Source organism: Hippocampus comes, unplaced genomic scaffold (genome assembly GCF_001891065.2).
Source record: "Hippocampus comes isolate QL1 unplaced genomic scaffold, H_comes_QL1_v1.1 scaffold374, whole genome shotgun sequence".
Taxonomy (NCBI): Eukaryota; Metazoa; Chordata; class Actinopteri; order Syngnathiformes; family Syngnathidae; genus Hippocampus; species Hippocampus comes.
The window spans coordinates 93,201-113,087 of record NW_017805416.1 but is presented as its reverse complement, the minus strand read 5'-3'; the positions used below and the strand labels follow the sequence as shown (position 1 = coordinate 113,087).

At 41.2% G+C, this 19,887-nt stretch overlaps 1 protein-coding gene across 7 annotated transcripts in view; it reads left to right on the top strand.

The window, feature by feature from the left end:
- Positions 1-19,887, top strand: part of fat3a (FAT atypical cadherin 3a) — a 141,202-nt gene that overhangs the window by 82,307 nt on the left and 39,008 nt on the right. For all 7 annotated transcript variants that reach the window (XM_019873864.1, XM_019873869.1, XM_019873867.1 and 4 more), the window contains 5 exons: positions 8,125-8,264; positions 12,724-12,999; positions 14,417-14,627; positions 14,706-17,428; positions 17,536-18,907. In XM_019873864.1, coding sequence (XP_019729423.1) covers positions 8,125-8,264; positions 12,724-12,999; positions 14,417-14,627; positions 14,706-17,428; positions 17,536-18,907 — 4,722 coding nt within the window. The remainder of the gene's footprint in view (positions 1-8,124; positions 8,265-12,723; positions 13,000-14,416; positions 14,628-14,705; positions 17,429-17,535; positions 18,908-19,887) is intronic.

Below are 19,887 nucleotides of genomic sequence, written 5' to 3'. Positions count from 1 at the left end.
CGGTCGCCCCAGTCTCTTTCTGTCCCGGGCCGAGATGCTGCCTGACCAGCAGACAATGCCATAATGGATGGCCGAAGCCACCACCGAGTTATAGAAGGTCTTAAGGAGTGACCCCTGAACCCCAAAAGACCTTAGTTTCCTGAGTAGGAAGAGTTGGCTCTGTCCCTTCCTAATCAGGGCGTCCGTGTTGGTTGACCAGTCCAGTTTATTGTTTAGAACACCCAGGTACTTGTTGGAGGTCACCCTCTCTATGTCCGTAGCTTTCATCAGTGCAGGTGAGGACTGTTTCCTGCAGAAATCCACAACCAACTCCTTAGTTTTCCCGGGGTTGATTTGGAAGTGATTCTGCTGGCACCAGTCGACAAAGTCGTTCGTCAGTCTCTTGTACTCCCGATCGTCTCCCTCTGTAATGAGGCCTACAATCGCAGAGTCGCCAGAGAACTTCTGAAGGTGGCAGGTTGGACTGATGTGCCTGAAGTCCGAGGTGCAGAGGGTGAACAGGAATGGAGCCAGGGCAGTCCCCTGCGGCTCCCCAGTGCTGCAGAGAAGCCTGTCCGACTCACAACTTTGTGCCCTCGCATACTGCGGCCGGTTTGTGAGGTAATCTGTAATCCATGATGTGAGGTGGTGGTCCACTCCGGCGTTCAGCAGCTTGTCCCCCAGTAGGTTGGGCTGGATGGTGTTGAAGGCACTGGAGAAATCAAAGAACATGATCCTCACAGTGCTTCCAGCATTCTCCAGGTGTAACAGCGCCGAGTGGAGGAGGTAGATGATGGCATCCTCCACACCGATGCTGGGCTGGTAGGCAAACTGTAGTGGGTCCAGTGATTACCTCACCAGCGGTCGCAGGTAGGCAAGGACGAGTCTCTCCAGTGTCTTCATCAAGTGAGACGTCAGCGCCACTGGTGTGCAGCTGTTGAGCTCCTTCAGGTGGGGGGTCTCGGGCACTGGGACCAGGCACAAAATTTACCACAGCTGTGGAATTCTGCCCAGCTTCAGGCTCAGGTTGAACATGTGCTGGACAATGTCACAAAGCTGGTCGGAGCAGGTCCTGAGGAGCTGGGAACTGATCTTGTCTGGACCTGCTACCTTCCTCACATTCTCACTCTCATATACGGTACAATATAACCCTCCGTTGTTCATACAATTTTGGGGGATTTTAGATCTCCCTTGGTGCTACTGAAAATCCTGTAATTTGTTTTCCTCCGCTTATGAATATGTTTTATGCTGAACGGGGAAGGGCCACAGCCATTTATCCCACGGCACCAATGCCCAGCCAAGCAACGGTTCACCCCGGCCAACGGGACCTCAAATTTGCGTTTGATTGACACAATTTTTCACAGCTACCTGTGGTTTTCAGTGACGCATGAGCCAAATGATCCACCACTGAGAGTTGTTGCAGTTTGGTGGGTGGCCTTTACTGGCTGGGCCACCTCTTGTGGATGGTCATGTCTGGTCAGTGTGGTATTCTCAGGAGGCAGTCTTCATTTTCTTTTTTAGTCACTTAATTGACAGTTGAGCATACTGAGCTAACATAGCATTCAGAGATAGTATTGACTTGTACTTCCACACAACTCTACTTTGGTCTTCTGTAATGTGTGAATGTTGTTCTTGTTCAGTGTTTTGTTCTTCATAATGAATATTAAAACTGAAAGGATTCTTTGAAGGGGACTTCTTGAAAGGAGTGACATATTTTGGTTGGAAATGGTATGAGTATATAAAATAATTGGTCACAGTCGTGTGGAAAACACATCTGTCCAGTTTTGTCACTTTTTAAATGTTTACGTTAATGGAATGTCCGAAAGGAATTTATTTGTTTGAATTTAAAAGAAAGCAATGTCTAAGGATTAATTGTTCAAATTTAGGAAACAAAATACAATTCTAATCATTTCACAATCATTTGTGTGACATTATACTTTTGGAGAATCAGCAACCAGATTTACTTTTCAAGTAGCTAACCTCCCGAGATTGACCAGTTAAGTGTCAACATTGCAAATGCACACACAGCTTTTCTGTTAGGTTTGAAATGAACTGAATAATGTTTAGGATCCCAGAAATGCAGACACAGACAAAATGGGATCACAAAAAATGTTGATGATCAAAAATGCAAAGCCGACAAAGTCCAAAACAGAAAACGCTGGTGACAAGGATCCAGGGAAAAATGAGGAATCAACAAAAGGCGCTTGCAAAATGCAACGTAATGGGACACCGAGAATACAAACGAAATGAGTCCAATTCACACAACAAACAAAAGCAAGATCAAAAGACTGAACAATGACTATACCTACAAAACGTGGAACTAAGGGAACAAGAATGACGATGACGAGATTGAGAGGGCTAGAAAAACAGCACTTAAGCAAGAGCAGCAACGAGGTCAATAATCTGACAGAGACATGGGATCTTGGCAGTCCTTAAATAGATGGCTTAATCATAATGATTAAATTGGAAGCAGGTGTGCACGCTGGAGGAGAAGCCCTCCACTGCCACCTGCTGGAAACACAAGAACACTTTTTCAGCCCGCACAAAATAACTTCATAACGCTGTTTCTGGTTGTGGTACAGGCACCGGACATCACGCATGCATGTTTGTTTGTTTGTTTGTTTGTTTGTTTATTGAACATATATAAAACATACAATAACATGACAAAATGCAAACAAAATTTATGAAAGGAAAATAAAAGTAAAAGTAAGTAATACAAAGTAAGTAATACAAACATCATCACAGTTACATGTTCAAAGGAGTAGGAAGAAGTATACAACTTATCTAGTCCTACCCCTTGTTGTGCAATAATGTATATTGATCATTTCCAATACCAAAGAAAAAGAAGAAATCTAAATTTCATCAAATACTTTTACCCTTTTGTGTACTATACTTATCTATTGATACACCTTTCGGTTTGTATATATGTATCATTGTTCTTTCATGTGTGCCCATATGCATGCACACTGGCATGCCAATCTGCATGATGAGTGATAGCACTGACCCTAACATGGACAAAACTGAAAAATAAAGCAGATGAAGACATGCGACTAGATGTCTGAGTTTGGAAAAAAAGGAAACGACTGCCTCCCTTCACAAGAAACCAGCCAGTGGGAGGTGGAGGCAGGGGCGCGCTTTGTAGCGCCTTAAAGCATTTTCGCTGGAAGATCCCCATCATAGCTCACGCGTACCAGCTACTGAGTCAGGCATTTCAAATCAAACAAGCAAGCTTTGAACGAGAATTCACAATTCATATATCTGTAATGATACTGATTTCTAGCTGTAACCGAGGTCACACGCTACCGTAGGTTAAAACTGACTTTTGTTTTTTTTTGTATTATTTTTTTAAATACTTTTTGTGGACATGAGACTGATAGGGTGCAAAGATTGTAGTGTACTCTAACACAAAATCCATCCATCCATCCATTTTCTGATCTGCTTTATCCTCACGAGGGTCATTGGTCGTGCTGGACCCTATCCCAGCTGTACTTGGGCAGAAGGCGGGGAACACCCTGAACTGGTTGGCAGCCAATCACAGGGCACACAGAGACGAACAACCATCTGCACTCACACTGACACCTACAGACCATTTGGAGTATTCAATCAGCCTGCCATGTTTTTGGAATGTGGGAGGAAACTGAAGTATCCAGAGAAAACCCACGCAGGCACGGGGAGAACATGCAAACTCCACACAGGAAGGCCGGAGCTGGAATCGAACTTGGTACCTAACACAAAATATTGAATGATAATAATAATAATAATAATAACATGCACACGCGCACAAAAACCACCCCCTTATCCCACCCCCAAAACAACCCGTCACGTTGAAATTAGAAGCAGTTCATGGTCAACCAGTTAGTCGTGATCAACTGGTTGGGCATGCCTGATTTAGAAGCTTGTCTGATTCTTTTGGAGATTAGCTACCAAGGCCAAGGCCAAGGACCAAGGACCAAGGACCGACCTTCGGTCCTCGAGCCGGTCCTCGAGGCCAAGGACCGGCTCGAGGAGCACATTACTGATTTTACAATCGTGTGAAAATGTAACATATTTTCACATACAAAACATAGTGACGTTCAACCAGTAGCTACTTATACCCTCGCTGAGAGTTTCCCAGGCGCATAATGCACATTTGATCATTTCATTATTTTTGGCATTTTACAATCGTGTGAAAATGTAACAACATATTTTCACATACAAAACATAGTGAGTTCAACCAGTGGGTAAAAGAAGACTGTGCTTTGGCAAGATGATAAGGCAGTGATGATTGCTTTTCTCTAGATTCGTCTTTTACACGGCAGTCACATTTAAAATATGATGTAATGGCAACCAAATGTAAGCATGCCCCAACCACACCCTCATATCAAACACCTCATTATCCAGTTAAAGATGAGACTCCACCCAGAAGATGAGCCAGGCATAATAATTATGAACTGCTTTAGATTAGACTTTCCCACGGTACACGCAGGGCATAGCCATCTGTGTATATAAGTGCTACTCTAAAGTAGTAACAAGTAATTGGTTTTTTGCTCCTGGCCTCCCTTTAAATTACTCAAGTGTAATGAACATTTAATTTGTCAAAAATACAACTCCAAGTAGTAATCTTGCATTTGTTCACGTAGACATAAGGCGGCATGGTTTACCAAAGGTTTGTAAAATCAAAAATGGGTGTAAACTTGATCACACAGGCAAGCAGATGTAGAACCTGATCTACTAACTGGGAGCACCCAGGATTGCGTCTGCCAAATGGGCAAAACTGCCTCTCTTAAATTAATTTGGAGCATTTTTACCTGAACATGCCAAATACTTGGAAGCAGGGTTGAAAATAGATTAAATTAGTGTACAGAATGGGATTAATCAAATCTGAGACAAATTCTGATGTCTGATTTTGCATGTTAAGATACCACCGCCACTGCTGTGTGTGATGAGAAACAATGGCGACCATGAGGACAAGCAAAGTGAGAGACGATAGGCAGAGCGGATCTTTTTCGCCTGTGTTAACGTTTTTGAAATGCCAGAAATAAAAATTATCGAGGCATGTCTTCTACTAAGTGATGCAATTTTGAAACGGAATGATCTAAGGCAGGGGTGTCACATTCATTTTTGTTGCGGGCCACATTATAATTACCATTTCCCTTGGAGGGCCGTGATGACTGAACCTGTATCAAGAAGTCAAGAATGTTTTATTCCATTATTGTTTAAGTAACTGCAATGAGGGGTTTGGCAACAAGAAAATGCTTACAATATGTAACTGTTTTAATACATGTGAAAATTTGAAATTTTGGTACAGATTTTAGCAGGCATCATGGAAGTTGTCAGCTTTGATTTGCTTTTGCGGGCCACTTAAAATGATGTGGCACATCTGGCCCCTGGGCCTTGAGTTTGACACCTGTGATCTTAGGGCTTGCTTAGAGACAGTCACAAGAAGTAGTCATGCTATATTATAAGCATATGGTGTTCAAAAACACTCTGCCTAACCTGAAAGAAAACATAAACACAAGTTAACTCGGTTGACAAAGTATCATATTTTGTTATGTACAGGTACATGTTTTTATGCAACATTTAATGTGATCCCCCCCTTCTGACGACTAACTCTATACAGTACTGGAAGTGATGAGAAGAAAATTTTGTGTCGTGGAGGAGTTTTGTTTACAATGAATCAGGTTATCAAAGTGAGCATTGTGCTATAATTGACCTCTAATTGTATGTACTGTAATTAATTATACTGGAGTACATTTCTGACTCCAGATGTGGATGTAAACAGATGTGGATGACATAACAACTAGAAGGATAGCAAACAATTATGAAACTATTGAGTATGTGAAACCACTGATGAAAATGGATGGCCTCATTGCTCTTGTGGTGAGTTCTTACATTGTTTATCTGTTAAGACCAGCGATTGTCCTTGGGCGATAGTATGTCACTTCAAAACAAATCCTGATCCAATTAGAAGTTAGTGTAGCTCGGCACTACCTTACAATATGCTGTAATAGCCATTTAATGGCCAAATAACCGCTGTCTGGAGGAAGTTATCGACTGATTATTGAATTTTGCTGCAAGCATCTAGAACCTGTTGGGTGCTAGTTTATAAGAAGTACAAGTTTGAGTTTGTTGTTATTGTTTAAGGTTGTGATTCATATGTTACATTTCATTCCAAATCGTATCTCACAAGCACACTTTCTAATCCCCTTTTGCGTGTTAGTGAAATAAGCCCTGTTCACACGGCACACATTTGGTCCGACGCTGCACCGAAATATTTTGTTGCGATGTATTTTACACCGGAGCAAATTTTGTGGAGCGGTCACACGTGCAAAGCCGCTGAGCGTGACAACTCCGGCGCAGCGTCGAAGCAGCTCCACTTGCGGTCACACGTGCAATTTCTGCTGCGGACCAAAACGACAGGAATGCGGAAGTAAAGCAGGTTCGGGTCGGGCTTCTCTCTCGCGGACTTTTATTTATTTTTCTTTTAATAAATATTATGGTGGACACTATTCTGTCCTTGTTCAGAATAGATCCACTTGTCGGCAGTCGTGGAATAAAGACGTGTTTACAGTCAATCGTGTGTGCTCCTGATGACTGCCACAATTAATTTTGTTTAAACAATCCTATAGAAATAATTTCAGATATCTTTACCTATTTATTTCATTTGAATTATTCTATTTAAAGCCTAGTAAGCCGCAGGATTTCTCTGCGTAATTAAGCAAATGCACATCGAGATTTCTCTTTGTCTGGCCTCTTATTCTGTATTTCAGCGTTATTTCGTTGTGCAAATGCATTGATCATGTTCATAAAAATATGTAGATTATTTTAACCGTAAGAAATCTTGTGTTTTTTTTCTCCCAAAAATACTCACAAATAACATATGAAATGTCGGGTTTGCTTCGGGCTCGGGCCTGCAAATCGGGCTCGGCTGACGTCACTGCTTTCTCGATTCTCTTCTTGATCGTGAGCGCTGTCTTCACCGCTTAAATCGCCGACACTTTTACCGGGGACGGGGGTCCACGGCCGGGCTTCGTCTGTGTCGCTGGCCCCCTCGTCACTGTCGACCGGGGTCGGATTCCGTGCGTCTGGTAGCGAGCGTAGCGATGCCACTCCCCCGCAAGCGAGCATTTGCTCTGGAGCAAATTTAATCCAGCTGCGTTCACACGTGCACATTTGTTTCGGCGTAGCGTCGCAAATGAGCATTTGCTCTGGAGCAAATTTTTAAACCACCTCCCTGAGGTGGATCAAATTTGGTCCGGTATAAGCTCTTTAGTGGGGCTACGCCGGAGCAAATGTGCACGTGTGAACGCTCGACTGGATTTATTTCGGAGCTGCGTCGGACCAAACGTTGCCGTGTGAACGGGGCTATACTGCACTAGAAAGGGAAACGACACTGCAAAACAAGTACCATAGATCTAAAGAATGAAATCGCAGCATAAATTGCCGCAGTGCAGTAATCAAAAGCCTCCCTTTATTGACTGTCTTCAGACTAAAATTGTTACATAGCAAGTACTAAAAAGATAATTACTCTTAATATATGCTGCTCCACCACCGTAATTCTCGTTGAATTAAACTGAAGATTGCATAGTGAGGTGAGGCACTGCCATATTCTGTCGACAGACAGTGATCATAAACCCTGCAGGCGGTGGAAAACAATTTTGAAGACTGGGTTTCTTTGTATATAATTTGGTGTTGGCAGATGAGAGGTTCTCTCTGGCCTCTGTTGGATTCTTGCCAAACCTCATTCTTCCACATGGCCTAAAAGAGGATGCTTGGTTTGGGCAGCAGACAACAGTCATTTGAACCTTCCTGTGATCACAGCATGTTTTAATGTCTTTTTCTGTCTTAGTGTCGTTTTTTTTTTTTTTTTTCCCCATTTCCTACTGCATCCCGGGTTATTGAATGTACTGCGAACATGGAAAAATCACAACTAAATGGCACTTGTATTTCAAATCCTTTGTTCTCAATGGTGCCGTGGTCTGTTTTCAGCACCAGTGATTTCCAAAGTCTCCACATCAATAATTCAACAAGAGTATGCAGTCTAAAAAACATGGACCGCCGTTTTCAAAGTTGGAGTTGGTGACGCGTATGTGATATCGATGTGCTTGGAACAAGTCGACATGATTAACATTGTTTGCCCCCTTCCACTCTCGCTGTGTGGAGCAGGTGGGAACACAGACAGCGTATTTGATGTGGAGAAGGCCATGGGCACCATCATCATCGCCAGGCCTCTGGATGCCGAGCAACGTTCTTTCTATAACCTGACAGTGCAGGCGGCAGATGGGATCAATGTTGCATACACACAGGTAACACACGTGCTTACTGCATACTGTAACTATCTTTTGCTATCCTTCAGATTGACCTAAGAGTTGCAACATTGGTAGCTGTATGAAAAGTCGAGGGGTCAAACCCAAGGCCCAGGGCCGACATTCGGCCCGCCACATCATTTTATGTGGCCCGCAAAACCAAATTATGTTAACTTCCATGATCTGTACCAAAATTTCAAATTATCACCTGGAATAAATAACGTTGAAATTTCACATTTTTTTAATAACCCTTTTCCCGGTAACTTGAACAATTATTGAACAAACTATTATCCTTGACTTCTGATTTCAAAACTAATAATCCATAATAATATGATGAGACGATTAAACATTCATTTCATTTCACTGTCATACCGGCCGTCTGAGGGAAGCTATAACTACAAAGTGGCCCACAACCAAAATAAGTTTGACACTCCTGGTTTAGGTTTAAGTCACGCACATGGACTTGGCATCATTGATAAAATAACATGCATAATACTCTCTTTTACTTGGAAGAGGTGGTAAATATGTCCGCCAACTTTTAAGTTAGCTCTGTTTCATTCCACTCTCTTCTGTCTTACCGAAAACTATTTCTTGGAGGCATCAAGTAATGTTTGCTTGCTCAAAGCTTCAGACATTACCAAAATGTACTTATTTTTGGCCACGGGGAGACTGTAAATGTGAGCCTGTATTGTAAAAATGCAACTTTTTGCTATGTTTAAGCAACAACTATATTGATTAGATTTCCTTATTTTTGTGCTCAAAAACAGGAGAACAACAACTATTTCAATAGTTCATAGGGACAGCCGTCATGTTGTGTGTTAATGATAACAATAAAAAAAAACAAAATTGCTGAACTACTTCTTCAACGGTTTCAAATATACATTTTAGTTACAGCTTTCATTTTTTATTGGCTCAAAGGAGAATTAGGTAACTTTCAGTCTGACTTTTAAAGTGCTCCCATTTTAAAATATCTTTCATAAACGCATGTTGTACTGTGGCAGAACATTAAAAATCAAAGTTGGTGTCAGTCATCGCTAATTCGCCTCTCATCTGCTTAGAAAAGGAAATGGCTTGGAAGGAACTGCCTCCTTTGCCTATGCGCTCCTATTTCAGCACAATACACACCTGTAAGATGGAATCAAGTCCCTCATGTGGACATTCGGCATAGCAACATGCCGCGAGGAAGAGCCTCGGCCGTTCAGCGCAGTAAGGTTTAAATTTAGACTAACTGCCTGGCAGCTCTCCAGTCTGTTTCCTTCCACTTCTTGTTCTGTTTTCTTTACAAATCTCACGATCCAGTTTCTGAATGTGTGCAAAGTACACATTGATGCTTTCCTCGCCCAGCAAGTCATACCACTGCTCCTGCTGCAATTTCACTTTGGTTAGTTTATTTTGGATGAGCAGTCAGTCGGCACAGAAACTGAGAGAAGTGGTCGTTTTTTTTGGCGGGGGGTTCACCTTAGCTAGAGCTTACTGATTTTGAAACAGGCCAGATTGTTTGGCCTCCTTTGACACAGGACATTAGTGTCAATTTTTTTGCTGAGGTTTCTGTTTATTTCCTCATTGAAGAGGGAGTCAGTATCTTCCTCATCTTGCTATATCTGAAATGTTCTAATTTAATCAATTTCAATACCTAATGACATTAGACAAAACATTTGGCTGACAGTTTGGCCCAGTGGTGCCTATTTTTAATTAAATGCAATAGATGACTCCATGAGTTACTCACACTGCACTGAGCACAGCACACTGTGCCGACAACCACCCCATTCATTTTGTGCTAGTGTGCTCTCTTGACGGGGAAAAAAAAAGTTCAATTTGGGTGGCAGCGCACTGCGACGATATCTCGGCACATCCTATTGGCGAGATGGTGACCGAGGGATTTCAGAGTGACAATGTAAAGAGGTTTTGACAGAGTTTTTCCGTGAAAACTGCTAAGGATGGAAATGAATAAGAGAATGAAGGAATCAATAATGTCCCATTGTCCTAAACTCTGGGGCACAAGATCACAAGATAGGAGACATACCGTGGGTGGTGTGACATGGTAAAAAAAGCAATTGGTGGAGGAGATTTCCACTACTTTGGATGTACCCTTTTCTCTCTCTCTCTCTCTCTCTCTCTCTCTCTCTCTCTCTCGGCATAGAGAGAGAGTGGCAGCGAGTCAGGAGAGAAAATAATCCAATACACAGACCATAGGACAGGAAATTAATCAGCACGTAACCACATTTGTCAGCTGAAAAGACAGGCATATAAGGTTAAAAGTACATTCATGTAGAGTTGACGCTGGGTCATGAAACCCCTTAGTGTCAAACAGAATAAAAAGGTGACTAGACATCACACTGTTGTTGTTGGTTTTTTTTTTAAATTTCATGTGCAGTTTCCAGCGGATTTTACTGTCAACAATTAACCCTCAAAATTTAATCTACACCATATATTTGTATTTTACGTGGTGTATTGTTTTGACATTTCCAAATACAATAAATGTAGTTTTATTTAAATCTATTGATAACTTGTTATCAAGCCATGTTCTTAACATGCTTAAATTTTGAGGTAATTGTGTCCAGAATATGCTGCATTTTCTCACCAGAAACCACAATAGTTGTATCATCTGCAAATAACACTAATTTCAATAGGTGAGACACATTGCATAAATCACTGATATATAATATGAACAATTTTGGTCCCAACATTGACCCCTGAGGAACGCCACGTGCAATGTCCAAACATTCTGCTTTAACTCCACCCAACTCCATAAACTGTTGCCTTTCTTTTAAATAGCTTCTAAGTCCGTTGAAGGGTGTATCCGCAATACCATAAAGCTCCAATTTACTGATCAATAATATATCGTGATTTATGGTATCAAATGCTTTTTGTAAATCAACACACAGTCCTACTGTGAGTTTCTATGGAATTAGTCATTTCTGACGCTGCCTTTCATATAATACAAGGTGGAAGTTGGCCTCATTTCACCAGCAATAATGGGCACGGGAAATAGAATGCACGAGAAGACATTTGTACAAGTACATCGCACTAATATGAAACCAAATTTTCTCTGTGCCTTAAACTATCAATTCCAATCTATCAAGAATGTTATTGTTTCTAAAATAGGGTGCTCAATTTAAATTTTCACTATTCAGATATGATTAATCTCATTTAATAGACTTGATTTCTTTGGAAAGGTGGTTAGGACTGCACGACTGTCCGTGTTTTATGTTATTTATGTTTTACTTTATGTTAACTGTTTTGTTAAGCGCTGTTGTGAAAGCGCTATATAAATCAGCATGTATTGTATTGTATTGTATTGTATTGTATTGTATTGTATTGTTTACTGAAGTTGAAAAACAAATCAGTACATTCAAACTCATCCAATTCATCCATAGATATTAGAGATATTAGAGACGATGGCACGCAGAAATCTCATATATTTTGATTTTGGCTGCAACTGTGTGTGCCATGACAAGGTTGTTGCAATAAATACATTACAATAACAAATGTTGATGCTATAATTTATTTCTGATTATAGTTAGAGAACAATGATTATGTTGTCCATATGAACAGTTTGCATAATTCCAAAATCCTGTTACATAATATACTGCAATAACTGTCCCACGGTAATGTCCTTGACAAAATGTAAAAATTGTGGAAATTTGAAAAAATTTTTATGGTAGTGAATTTCTATAGGTTGGCAGCTTTTTTATGTGTTCTTTTTAAATTAAAATAAAAATGTAGCCATCTTGTCTCGGAATCCCTCTGGTATAAAGGAGTGTATAGTTTTTATTTTTCTGTCCCCCAAACAGCTCTCTGTGTTTTGGCTGACTCATGTTGTGCCTTTTCACTCATCATTAGTGACTCACAGACTTTTACTAGTCATAACACGCAACTATCACAACAGGCCGAAACAGTTCCTTGACCGTTTTCAGTCACAGTAAATTGCATTTGAGAATATGTATCGGTCACAGTTACTGTCAAATTTTTTTTTTTTCAAATAATTTTAAGCGGAAGAACCAAATTAGAATGTTATTTGTTTTACTTTCCCGGGGAGACATATTTTATTTTTAGATAAATGTTGATACATTTAAAAATGTTTTACATGTAGATGCCAATTGGCTGGCAACCAGTTCATGGTGTACCCTCCCTACACTCTACATATTCAAATTTGGTGCAATTACAATTTTTAAATTTCTAACAGAGTGCAGTTTGCAATCCAAACCCCAAGAATTCTAGCCATTAGAAACAATTTTTCAAATTCACTTCACAATGTGAGGAACAACCATTGTGGCCGGCTTGCAAGTATTATCACAGGCAAAAATTCTGTCACAAAGCGTTCACCAGAATGTCACTTTCCACAGACATTATAAAAGTAACTTCAAAGCATTCATTGCATGTACTTTCAAGAGATGTATTCTTACGGCCACTCAACGGTGATATCTCCTTTTCTCTGACTTTTCTCTCCATGGTCAAGGTTCACATCACTGTTACTGACAACAATGACAACGCTCCCATCTTCTCCCAGCCATTCTATGATGTCACTATTTCTGAGGACACACCTCCTGACACTGAAGTGGTTCAGGTCCTAGCACTGGACAGAGATGAGTATCATCGGCTAAGTTACACCTTGCAGAGTGCGATAGACCCAAACAGCATGCGTCTGTTCCGTATCCACCCCACCATGGGCACGATCTACACAACCCAGAGTCTGGACCATGAGGCTTGTGCACAGCACATACTTACTGTGATGGTAAGAGATATTCACATTGGGATTGACTGACCATGGTCTAGTTGTGGTCATGGCTACCTGTTAAATGTGTTATTGTCTGTTAAATGTTTACATTTAACCTAAAAACTGACATTTACAAACAGATAATATATGTTCTACCTGCAAATCCTCCACTTACTTGACAAGAAAAGCGCTTGAGCATAATCTGTTGTCGTTTGTAAATGTAGTTACAGTACAGTACATCCTATTGATTTAATCTCCACGGTTATATCCGGACAGTATGGAATTCAGGAGATGAAACAGCAGAATATGATGTGGAAATATTTAGTGTAACATAGTGGATTTGTCGGTGACTGAAGTGAAAGGAGAGGGGAAAGTAGGAATCAGAGCGCAGGATCCAGGTGGGCAAGAACAGGATCCGAAGCAGGTGTGAAAGGGAAGAGCAGGAGGCAGGCTGGGAACAAAATGCAAAACAGGGCAGGGTAAATATATTAGAATTTAAACTTAAATATTGAAAGTGGCTCGAGACAATAACTCAATAAAGACAATCTGGAAGCGTGGTGGAGTCCAAGACCGGTGTTAGACAGGCAGCTGCTAATTGGTAGAATCACGGCCATCTGCTGGCTGGCTCTAACACGCCAACAACAACAATTATCACACACACACACACACACACACACACACACACACACACACACACACACACACACACACACACACACACACGCAGAGAGGGGAAAGAGTTGGCACTCAGGATGATGAGAGCGAGGAGGAGCTATGGTTTGAATGTTTTGTCCTTGCAACTTTAAACATTCACTGAGATTTGAATGTTAAAAATATAAAAGGTACGCAGTATACTGTACAGCAGTGGTCACCAACATGTACCCTGTGGGCACCACATGAGTAGCCTGCCGGCCTGTTCTAAAATAGCTCACCAGTAATGGGAGATTATTTTCTCGAAATTTGAAAATGCAAACCCTGGGAAAGATTCCTGAAAATGTGTTGCATCTGATACTTTTCTATTTTCAAATATTGAGAAATCATTAACATGGTCAGTGTCTTCACATAGATCAATATCATTAGTTGTTATGGATAACATCTAAGGCTTATTTTAGCATTTTTTTTCTTTTTTCAGAAGTCTTTATCAAAGCGGTAGCTCTGAATCAGTACCCAAGAAGTCGCCCTTAATTTCAAAAACGGTGACTCCTGTTGTACAGTGTACTGTACGTGGGAATTTACAGGAAGTAATGTGAATACACAGAACTTATGTTATATTGTAGGTTAGTATACACGTTGCTTTGATGATAAAAATGACTTGGAAACGTGTTTCTCATATTGATTTCGTCTTACTGTAAAGGCCTATCTAAATGTTGAAACCACTCCTCCAAGATGTAACTCCGTTAGAGATACTAACATTTGACAATGTGTCCTCACACAGGTTAAAGACCAGGAATTCCCATACCGGAAGAACCTGGCTCGTGTGCTGGTGGAGGTGGAAGATATAAATGACCATGTACCGATATTTACCAGTGCACTGTATGAGGGTTCAGTCTATGAGTCAGCAGCTGTGGGATCAGCTGTTGTCCAGGTGACTGCCTTGGACAAAGACAAAGGAAAGAATGGAGAACTTCACTACTCCATTGAATCAGGTTGATGCCACTAAAGATTTTTTAATATGTTTAGAGATTATTGTTTTTCAATGAACCGTTTTTGTTCTTTTCTCGCAGGGAACATAGGAAATTCATTTCAAATAGAACCAGCTTTGGGAATCATCACAGTTGCACATGACCTCGACTTGTCCAGTATCGGTCACTACATACTCACTATCAGAGTCACAGACAATGGCTCCCCCTCTCTGTCCACAACCACGATCGTGCGTATTGCTGTTACGCTCTCGAACAATGCGGGTCCAAAGTTCCCTCAACCTGAGTACCAAGCTGACATCACAGAAAATGCCGTGATTGGGACCTCTGTCACCACAGTCAGTGCAGTCAGTCAGTCCACGCTCACTTATGACATCAAACAAGGCAACTCTGATCGAATTTTTCAGATAAACCAATACAGTGGAGTAATTACAACTAAAAAGTCTGTGGACTATGAGACAAGAGCATCTTTTACTCTCACAGTACAGGCTACCAACATGGCTGGCTTGGCCTCCAATGCAACTCTTTTGATACATGTTTTGGATGAAAATGATAACCCACCAGTGTTCAAGCAACTTCACTATCATGGCAGCATCAGCGAAGCTGCACCAGTCAACAGCCTAGTTTTAAACACAGAAGATTCCCCTCTAGTTATCAGGGCCACTGACGCTGATCACAACCAAAATGCTCTACTCATATATCAGATTGTGGAAGACACAGCAAAAATGATTTTCACAGTGGACTCAGGTACTGGGTCCATCAGGACCATTGCGAATCTTGACCATGAGACGTCTTCTATCTTCCACTTCCATGTTCAAGTCAGGGATAACGGTAGACCGCAGTTGACAGCAGACAGCCCAACTGAGGTCACAGTGCAAGTCGTCGACACAAATGACTCACCACCTCGTTTCACCCAGAGTAACTATGAAACGGTCGTGCTTCTTCCCACCTATGTGGGAGTGGAGGCACTGCAGGTTTCAGCCATAGACCCAGACAAACATGCTACAGGACTCACCTACTCTTTCACAGATGGAGCACTGGAACATTTTTCCATCAAAACTCCCAATGGTATCATAGTTGTTAAAAACAACAGTTTTTCAAGAGAACGTTTCCGCTTCAGTGTCAAAGTCTCAGATGGGAAATTTTCCACAACAGCTATGGTAACCATTCTTGTGCGAGAAGCCCTGGATTCTGGTCTAAGCTTCACTAATAATCTCTACACTTCCTCGATTCAAGAGAATGTATCTAACATCACCAAGGTGGCTGTCGTCAATGCTGTTGGAAACCGTCTCAATGAACCACTGAAGTACTCGTTGTTGAACCCTGGTAAACGCTTTAAAATCCGTCCAACTTCAGGGGTAATCCAAACCACAGGTTTACCTTTTGACCGCGAAGAACAAGAATTCTATGAACTGGTTGTTGAGGCAAGAAGGGAACACGACCGTATGCATGTAGCCAGAGTTATGGTGAAGGTCCAAGTGGAAGACATCAACGACAATGCCCCCATATTTGTTGGACTTCCTTATTATGCAGCTGTTCAAGTAGAAGCTGAGCCAGGATCGCACATTTTCAAAGTAATGGCAGTCGATGGGGACAAAGGAATTAATGGTGTAGTGTCTTATTACCTCAAAGATGACCACGGTCATTTTGAAATCAATCGACAAACAGGCAATCTTAAGCTCAAGAGGGCCTTTGAGTCTGACCTGTCTAATATGGAATACCTGATGGTGATATACGCCAGAGATGGCGGTTATCCACCACTATCCTCTACAATTGAATTTCCTATTACAGTCGTCAACAAAGCCATGCCTGTTTTCGACAAATCTTTTTATTTGGTGTCTGTCAATGAGGATGTGGCAGTGCACACACCTGTCCTTGGTATTAATGCAACAAGTCCTGAAGGTCAGAGTATCTTTTATACCATTGTTGATGGAGATCCATCCCTTCAATTTGACATTGGTTTTGACACTGGAGTCATCAGTGTCATCCATCCCTTGGACTATGAAATAGCAGCCTATTATCATCTGACCATCAGAGCAACGGACTATTTAACTGGGGCCCGTTCTGAGGTTGACGTTCATGTGGCCATTCAGGATGTTAATGACAACGTCCCCATCTTCCAGAAAATGTCCTACTCAGTAGTTTTATCGGAAACAGCTGTGATTGGGACACCGGCTCTTCAGGTAATAGCTACCGACAAAGACTCTGAAAAGAATAATATTGTTCTTTACCAAATCTTATCAGATTCACACAACACAGACTATTTTCACATCGACAGCAGCAGTGGACTCATTCTGACTGCCCGTATGCTGGACTATGAACAAGTCCAAAAGTATGACTTTGTCGTGAGAGCTACTGATAATGGCTTTCCACCTTTAAGTAGTGACATGTCTGTGACAGTAGTTGTGAATGACACAAATGACAATCCTCCAGTTTTCAACCAGCTTCTTTATGAAGCCTATGTGAATGAGCTGGTACCAAAGGGTCAATTTGTCACCTGCGTCCAAGCCTCGGATGCAGACAATTCTGATATTGACAAACTGGAGTACAGTATTTTGTCTGGAAATGAAAAGATGAACTTTGTGATGGAAAAAAAGACCGGAATTATCACTTTGTCCAGCCATACTAAAGAAAGGATGGAACCTGTTTACAGCCTTAATGTTTCAGTGTCAGATGGGGTCTTCACCACCACTGCACAAGTTCATGTTCAAGTTTTGGGAGCCAACTTGTATAGCCCGATGTTTGGACAGAATGTATATGAAGCAGAGCTGAGAGAAAATGCTGCAGCGGGGACCAAAGTTATACAGGTAAGAATACATGCAGTAATTAAATTAGTGATTTGTTTTGCTTATTGTATTGTAATTGGAAAACAAGCCTTGCATATTTATTGTATTCTTTCTTTTTTAAATTAAAGGTTAAGGCAGTAGATGCAGACCCCGGTGTTTTTGGTCATGTTGATTATTCCTTTGTCAATGATGTTGGCAAGAACCAGTTCAGCATTGATGCAAGTGGCCAAATCACCACAGTGGAAAAGCTTGACCGTGAGGACCCTGCGAATAAGGACATAGTATTGACTGTGCTCGCCCAAGACTCAGGTGGACGTGTTTCTTACTGTACAGTACAAGTTACACTTTTGGATGACAACGATAATGGACCTCATTTCAGTGCTACCGAATACAGAGTTTCCGTCAAATCTGATGTTGCGAGTGGATTTTTAGTGACACAGATTCAGGCCAGCGATCCTGATGATGGTACCAATGCCAGGGTGGAATATTCACTCTACAGTGAGGCACACGTCCCTGTGGCAGACATTTTGGAGATTGATCCTGAAAATGGATGGATGGTGACAAAAGGAAGCTTCAGCCATTTGAGAAACTCTGTGTTATCTTTTTTTGTAAAAGCTGTGGATGGTGGAAATCCAGTGCGCCACTCTCTTGTGTCAGCCTACATTCATGTTCTTTCTCCAGATTCCATCATTCCCTCATTTAGTCATCATTCCTATTTATTTAGCATACCAGAGGACACGCTCATAGGCTATGCTATTGGTATGGTTCGCCTTAACAATCCTCCTGGATATAACACCCTCACCGCTGCCTTTTCCCTGGTTAATGGAGAGAATGGAGAAAACAACAAAGATGAGGTGTTCGTGATCGATAAAGACACTGGTGTTATAAAGATCGATAAGCTCTTGGACAATGAGTATATCAAAGAATACCACTTCAAAGTTATTGCCACAGTGCAACAGGCCAAGCTGGATTCTGTAACTTCTGTTGATGTTCATGTGAAAGTACTAGACCTAAATGACAATAGACCATATTTTGAGGCCGCCTCCTACGAAGCCACCATTTTGGAAGGAATGCCAGTTGGGACCAGAGTTATCCAAGTGCAAGCACACGACCCAGACTCAGCTGCCAATGGACAAGTAACATACAGTCTTGGGGCCTTCACCACTTCAGAGGTTGATTCCAATACATTAAGTGGAATGTTCAATATTGACTCGAACTCAGGCTGGATTTCCACCCGCAAGAACCTGAACCACGAGTCCAATCCATCATACACATTCACAGTGATTGCTTCAGATCTCGGGGAAGCATTATCTCTTTCTAGCACGACCACTGTTACAGTGGCAGTATCAGACATTAATGACAACCCACCCATTTTCCTGGAGCAACGGTATGTCGGTACAGTTAACGAGAGTGATCCACCAGGAGAAGTGGTTGCTGTGCTGAACACAAAAGATGATGACAGTTCTGCCATTAACCGTCAAGTCAGCTATCACATTACTGGTAAGAGCATTTTTTTTTAATAGTACTGTATTTGAAATAATGTTGACATGATGTTCACAGTTGTGCTCTGGCTTCCTAGAATATGCAACAGAATAAGAGTTGCCCAAGTCCTGTCCTCAAGAGCCCCTTGCCAGTCTTTTTTAGATGTACTGTATCCCTCCTCTAAGAACCTGATTCAAATGATCAGGTTATCAGAAAGTTATGCAGAAACTTGATAACAATCCTGAAAAGCGGCTCTCGAGGACCGGACTTGGGCAGTCCTGTGGTAAATAAATACCATGGCATTGTTTTATGTGGAAAGATTTTGACAGAGAAACATTAGCTGCAAAATTATTAAATGACAGATACAATCAGTATAAAATTCTCCAAAGGTCAAACAAATTAAAAAAAAGATGATTTGTTTACAAACACGGGCAAAAAAAATGAAAAATCTGCCGTGACCATTTTTTCTGTAGTGATTGAATACATTGTATAATTTTCAGGTTACCCAAACATTCATTAAGGGCTAAATTAATGAGTCCTATGCCATAAGGAAAATTGATGAAAGTGGGATTAGTTCCATCCTTGATTAAATAGAATGTATTAAGATCAAAGGATTACTTAATTGATTGACAAATAAGACGGTAATGAAGTTGGAACTTCCCATGAGAGTGAGGGAGGCACCACCAAGAGATGGGAGATAAAAGATCTAATGAATAACTTTTGATGGAGGAGATTTCTTCTCGTAATTGCATTGCAATGAGGGTAAACTAGACAGGTACCCTGATTTGTGTCCTTACACTTGACAGTTGAGAACATAAATTTAATGTATATGGGATTCACTTGTATCACACTTTTTCTTCCTTCAAGGTACTGTATTTAATTAAAGCACATTTACACTGCCTTTTAATTCACCAAGTCATACAATCAGAATCAGAATCAACTTTATTGGTCAAGTTTGTAAAACAGACAGGAAATTTATCTCCGGTAGTATGAGCTCC